At 41.0% G+C, this 7,091-nt stretch overlaps 1 protein-coding gene across 1 annotated transcript; it reads right to left on the reverse strand.

Moving 5' to 3' along the window:
- Positions 1-413: 413 nt before the first annotated feature.
- On the reverse strand, positions 414-5,899 carry MSMB (microseminoprotein beta; the record flags this gene model as incomplete). Its single annotated transcript, XM_069063931.1, has 3 exons — positions 414-543; positions 4,472-4,577; positions 5,794-5,899. Coding segments are annotated over 3 exons (342 nt in total), but the record flags the coding sequence as incomplete, so codon positions are not given.
- Between the last annotated feature and the right edge of the window lie 1,192 nt (positions 5,900-7,091).

Raw genomic sequence — 7,091 nt, forward strand, 5'->3', positions numbered from 1 at the left:
AGTGTGCCAGTTGTCTGAGGCTGGATTTGAACCCAGATCCTCCTTATTTCAGGGCCAGTGCTCTATTCACTGAGCCACCTAGCTGCCCCTATTGATTCTTTAAAAGAAAATGAACAGATCCATTGCATGCTATAGAACAATATATTTTCTTTGGGCATTCATCAGATAGCAGGTTACAGGAGGTATGAACATTGTGCTGGAGGATCTCAGAGGCCACAGAGGTCTCACTTTATGGTTTGAATCAGTATGCCTAAGACTTGACAATGTTTTCAAAAGAATAAAGATCCAAGGTCATGCCCACAATGTTCCCAGTCCCTTGACGCTCTCAATTCCATAAAAGGGCCAATGTTTCAAGCGTTGATAAGTACATTCAGATGTAATGCCTTTGACAGCAACATCAGGAGAAGGAGCTGTTAATTTACATAGTCTGAGACTTCACACTTCTTAGAGGGTTTAGCTTTATTTACAGGAATGAACATACAGGTTTGTTGGTCTAAAATTATCTTGCAATGTTTTCTGTCATATAGTCTAGGCTTCATCAACCTGTTGGTGGAAGAAAATTGGGCAAAGGTTAGAGTGGTCCTTAGGAACTGATGAATCATTTATTATAATTCTTACTTTTATTCCAGGCAACCCCTGATCATGAACAACCTGGCCTCCCCAACCAACTAATGAGCCATTTCAATCTATGCACAGGGATACATGGAGAACACAATCGGTCCTAGGTGCTTATTCGCTTGCACTAAGCCCAGGATCACACAGATAATATGTTTTTTATCTTGAATTTAAATGGAAAAGAATAACACATCCTAGATTTCAAACAGGAAGTGACATTAGAAATCAACAAGTCCAAATCCCTCTTCTTTAAACAGATAAAGAAAATAAGGCAGAGACTGGTCAAGTGACTTGCCCAAGGTCACTCAGATAGTCAGGTTATAATCTGACATTTCAATAGAAAACTATCATACATCTGAGATTTCAAACTGGAAGGGACTTCAGAAGTTATCAAGGTCAAAACTTCCGTTTTTTAAAATGGATGAAGAAACAACCTCACAGAAGACTAATGACTCTACAGTCTGCAGTCCAGGGGCTGAAGCTGCAACATGGCACTGGCTGCGCCCAGGAGTCTCATCAGCTTCTTGTCCTGGGGGTAAAAGCTGACACTCTCCCAACTATTGGTCCCAAAGTCCACACTGCACTGACTTCTCATTTTGTCTTTCACATCTATGTGTTGCAGACTGTAGGGGGACCAAGTGACCAGTCTGAGGGGTAATTACTCTTGCTTTAACCTGCTTGGATATGGATTGCAGTCTAGGGTAGAGGTCCTCAGGTGTATGACCAGATTGCCAGACCATGTGGGGGCTTCAGAGAGGGCACCCAAATAATAACTCCAGCAGCTGAGAAAACCCCAGCATTTGGGACGGAAGCTCCCCTGTTTGGTGTCAGAGTCCTACTGTGGCAAAACGCCCAGGGGTCAAGTGACTGAGTGGCAACATGACCAGGCAAAGAAAGCAAAATAAACAGAAGAATCCAACATTATACTCCTATTTTGGGGACCAAAAGGAGCAAAGCATGGAACAGGAGGAAGACAGTGAAGTCAGAACTCCTGCACCAAAAGCTTCCAAGAAAAATACAAGCTGGTTACAGGCCATAGAGGACCTTAAGAAGCAGATAAGAGGAGTGGAGGAAAAATTGGGAAGAGAAATGAGAACGATGCAAGAAAATTATGAAATGAGACTCAATAGCCTAACTGAGGAAAATAAAACCTTAAGAAACAGACTAACTCAAATAGCAAAAGAGGCTCAAAAAGGCAATGAAGAGAGGAATGCCTTAAAAGGCCGAATTTGCCAGATGGAAAAAGAATCTCAAAAGCTTAATGAGGAGAATCATTCCCTCAGATTTAGAATGGAGCAAAGGGAAGCTAGGGACTTTATGAGAAATCAAGATGATGTTAAACAGATCCAAACAAATGAAAGAATAGAAGGCAATGTGAAATATCTCTTGGGAAAAACCACTGACCTGGAAAATAGATCCAGGAGAGATGAAAATTATTGGACTACTTGAAAGTCATGATCAAAGAAAGAACCTAGAAATCATCCTTCAAGAAATTCTCAAGGAAAATTGCCCTGATGTTTTAGAACCAGAAGGCAAAATTGAGGTTGAAAGAATCCACTCCTGAAAACCTCCTGAAAAAGATCCCAAAAAGAAAACTCCTAGTAATATTATAGCCAAGTTCTGGGATTCCCAGATCAAGGAGAGAATATTGCAAGCAGCCAGGAAGAAACAATTTGAATATTGTGGAAACACAATCAGAATAACTCAGGATCTGGCAGCTTCTACACTGAGGGATAGAAGGGCCTGGAATATGATATTCCGGTGGGCAAAGAAGCTGGGATTAAAACCAAGAATCACCTACCCAGCAAAACTGAGTATCATGTTTCAGGGGAAAATATTGTCATTCAGTGGAATAGAGGACTTTCAAGCATTCTTGATGAAAAAACCAGAGTTGAATAGTAAATCTGACATTCAGGTACAAGAAGCAAGAGAAGCTTGAGATGGTAAACATGGAAAAGAAATCATAAGCCACTTATCAAAGTGGAACTATTAACATACCTACATGGAAAAATGATAATTGTAACTGGTGTAACTTTTCTCAGTATGAAAATAGTTGAAGGGAATAGAAATATATATATATATATATATATATGCATACATATATATATATATATATATATGGGAGGGTATACGGCATGAATACATTTGTGAATGTGTGTATATATGTTTACAGGTATACATAGATAGAGGGCACAGGACCAATTCAATAGGAAGGGATGATACTTAAAAGGTGAAATTAAGAGGTGAGAGAGGAATATAATGAGAGGAGATGGAGAGAGACAGAATGGCGTAAACTATCTGATATAGAAGAGGCAAGGGAAAATGGTTACAATGGAGGGGAAGAATAGGAAGGTAAAAGGGAGTGGGTCAACCTTATTCTCATTGAATTTGGTTTGGGGAGGGAATGAAATGCACACTAAATGTACAGGAGAGTAGGGAATGAGAGGGGGGATGATGGAAGGGAGGGCAGGCTGGGGGGAGGGAAGTTGGACACACCCACTTTTGAAAAGGGATGGGATCAAAGTAGAGAATAGAACAAGTGGGAGGTGGGATACGAAGGATAGTCAGTCTTTTACAATATATCTACTATGTTAATATCCTGCCTTAGCTACACATGTACAACCAATACTGAATTGCTTATCTTCCCAGTAAAGGTGGGTGACAAGGGAGGAAGGGAATAAATTTGGAATTCAAAGTTTTACAATCAAATGTTTAAAAGTATATATACATATATATATACTATTATTAATACTATTTTACATGTAATTGGGAAATAAGAAATATAGGCCCTGGGGCATAGAGATCCACCATGCCCTACTGGAAAAGTTGAAGGGGGTATGGGAGAAGATATGGGAGAGAGCATATTGGAGGAGGGGATATCCTGTGGGACTGCTATTTTGGGGTGGTGGGTAGGGGAAAAACGGGGAGAAAATTTGTAACTCAAAATCTGGTGGAAATTAATGATATCAATCAGAAGTGAATAAAGCATTTGAAAAATGAAAAAAAAGACTAATGACTCCCAGGGTCAATAAATAATAATATAGATATACATAATATAAAATAATATAAATAATAAATAAAAGTGTCTGAGTATTTCCCAGCACCAAGCAAAATTCTCGATACAGTTTCTACTAGAGAGGTTTAAGTCTTGCTCTACTCTTTCCTGTTTGAATCACATACAAAAGGGATGTTAGAAGTCATGAAGGTCAAAACCACCTCTTTTTTTTAATGGATGAAGAAACAGGCTCACAAAAGACTAATGACTCTCCCAGGGTCACACAGATAAATGTATGTGTCTGAGGAAAGATTTCCCAGCACCAAGGAAAATGCTCAATACAGTCTCTTCTACAGAGGTTAAAGTCTTGCTCTAGTCTTTCCTTTTCGGATCACACACAAAATATGATTTGCAGTACAGGGATTAATCTTCAAGGAAGGAAACTCATCATCTGGGGCACATTCACAGAGTAACAAAACAGGAGACAATGAAAAACAGTGTCAGAAAAGGATCAGCATAGGAATCATATCCTGAAGAAGGGAGCCTTCTGTCACAGGGAAGAGGGAATAGACTTGCTCAGTTGACTTGACCTCAAGGGGCAGAGCTGCAAGCTGGGGATAGAGGCTGAGAGGAGTGTGTTTCATGAAGAGCAAGGGGAGGAAACCTTCCTAAGCATGAGAACTCTCCAGAAGGAGAAGGAGCTTCCCTCACTGAAGGCTTGCAAATGATGTCCCAAGAGCCACTTGTTGAGGGGTGGTTTTTGGTTCCCAGAGGTGTTCTACTTCATAGCACTTGTGATCCCTTCCAGCAAGGAGATCATGTCTTTGTACTCTGTCTCTTTAGGGCCAGCCTTGAACTCACATTAGGCAGCAGGTTAGTCCAATTCTTGAGTCACATGAACAGTGCATACAGTTATATATCCAAAGTCTATTAAATTCATGCATTGCACCATATCTATCTTTGCAACCTAAGAAAGAACACATGGCAAATCTTCTGTTAAATTGTGATTGATGCTTCTAGAACAGTATTACCAATTCCATAAAATCACCTTGAAATTACCACAGTAAGCCATCCTAACCATGAAAATTCTGGACCTCTTTTAAAGGCCTCCCAAGGAGGTTCTACCATTTCCCTTGGCAACCTCCTCTAATGTTTCACACCCCCTTCATATAAGAGCAGCTCTCAATGGACAATTAGGTGGCACAGTGGATAGAGCACTGGCCCTGGAGACAGGAGGTCCTAAGTTCAAATCCGGCCTCAGGAGCTTAACACTTACTAGCCCTGTGACCTTGGGCCACTCAATCAACCCCAATTGCCCAGCCTTCCCCCCTCCAAAAAAAATGTATTAAAAAGAACAGTCCTAGGAGTGGCTAGGTGGTGCAGTGAATAGAGCACCAGCCCTGGAGTCAGGAGGACCTGAGTTCAAATCCAGCCTCAGACCCTTGACACACTTACTAGCCATGTGACTTTGGGCAAGTGACTTAACCCCAACCGCCCTCCAAAAAAAAAAAAAAGAACAGTCTGTGTCATATCTCAAGCCTTCACAGTGACAACTAGAAATATCTAAGATGCTAATTTGCAAGGTAAGTGTTAGCATATCAAGAGAAGGACCTAAGCTCCATGAAGGCAGGGACATTTTTTTTAGGGTTTCTTTATATTTCCTCTTTATTTTCTCTCCATGATTAATTATGCCTTTGTATTTGGAACCTTTTGCGTAGGTAGATATTTAATATATGCTTGTTGAATTGAGTGACTAAGTAGGTAAGTGCTTGAAGCATAAAGGGGATATAGTTTTCCCAGCACCACAAAGCTACACAAATGTCAGAAGTGGGATTTAAAGCCAGATCCTCCAAATTTCATCCTAGCTCATTAACTGCTAACACATGCTGAACCTTAGAAACATATCACATGTACATAATAAGGACTGACTCTTAATTATGTGATGGAAGAGAGATGATGGGAAAGGACCTTACATCTATGTTTAGACAGCTGCCTCTTTCCTCCATCTCAGGCATATATTTAGATTAAGCCTACTTTTACCACCTTTTGCCCACTACTCCCATCCCATGGGTCTTGTCTCCAGTGGACACAGATAAGCATTTCAAGCTTGCCCCAGACACTTTTCCTGCTAAACAAATCCTCCTGTCCCTAAAGACAGGAAACAGTTGTAAACAACGGTTTACCTGATGGTGGAGATCCGTCAGTGATCTTCAAAGGTGTATAACTGCACCGAGCATAACAAAGTGTCACAAAGATAGCCAGAGCAAGGAGAACACCTAGCATAGCATTCTGTTTAAAACAGAAAAGATAAAGATTAAAAGTGGTTGTGGAGAGAAAATGGCTAGAATATTTGCTTTTATAATTTGTATGACTGCTTTCTTCTTTTATTCCACAGTCACTGCCCAATATAAAGTTCCTTTTCCTGGCAATACACCATGAAGTCTACAAGGGGGCACAATGAATAAGGCACTCAATATAGAGTCAGGAAGGCTTGAGTTCAATCTGCCTTGAGACATTAGCTATATGACTCTGGGCAAGTCACTTATCCTATCTAACTCAGTTTCCTCATATATGAAATGGAGACAAAAATAGCTTCCCAGAATTGTTATGAGGATCAAATGAGAAAATATTGGAAAAGTGATATCAATATAGAAATTAGCCAAGCAAAACCAACCAACACAGTTAAACAACTATGCCTCATAGCATCCCAGGATCACTGATTTAGAGCTAGAAAGGAACTTAGAGGTCACTGAGTCTATCACCCTCATTTTACAGATGAGGAAACTGAGGCCTTGACTAGGCCCTAACAAGACTGTGGCTTGTTCAGAGTGCCCAAGCTAGTGGCTGAGGCTTGGTTGAAGCCATGGTCATGCTGGCTCCATGGATCCACTGAACCATTGTATATTTTAGCTTCTGCCTCCACAGTCACCCATTTTTCTGACAAGAAGAGACAAATACTGTGTGACCCCCATCATGTCACTTTGTGCCTCTACTTGCCTCAGTTTCCTGCATTGTAAAATGGAGATGATAGCAACTACTTCCCAGGGGGTTGTGAGGATCAAAGGAGACAATAATTGGAAAGCACTTAGCACAGGGCCTGGCACATAGCAGAGGCAATCTGACTGCTAGCTCTTCTTACTACATGTGCTACTGTGTTTCCCCGATAATAAGACCTATCCCGAAAATAAGCCCTATTGAGATTAGTACTGCAGTGAAGGTGATCCCCTGCGCTACACGCTACATTACGGTACCCTCTGTATGCACCGTCTCCGCCCCCCCTCCCCCCGGTGAAACGCATGCCGCGCTCCGAGCTGCATCCAATCAGAGCTGCAGCAGTGAGCGCGTCATCCTGTTCTTCCCCAGTGATTTGCTTATTGAATAAAGGTACATTTTTTTTTGTTCACATTTACCTGTTTATTAAAATTGCTGTCAATGTTCATTAAAATAAGCCCTCCCCTGAAAATAAGCCCTCTGGTGTTTT

Source organism: Petaurus breviceps, unplaced genomic scaffold, assembly GCF_028583685.1.
Source record: "Petaurus breviceps papuanus isolate PSGF00001 unplaced genomic scaffold, PetGlider_PUasm1.0 90612, whole genome shotgun sequence".
In the NCBI taxonomy this organism is placed as follows: Eukaryota; Metazoa; Chordata; class Mammalia; order Diprotodontia; family Petauridae; genus Petaurus; species Petaurus breviceps.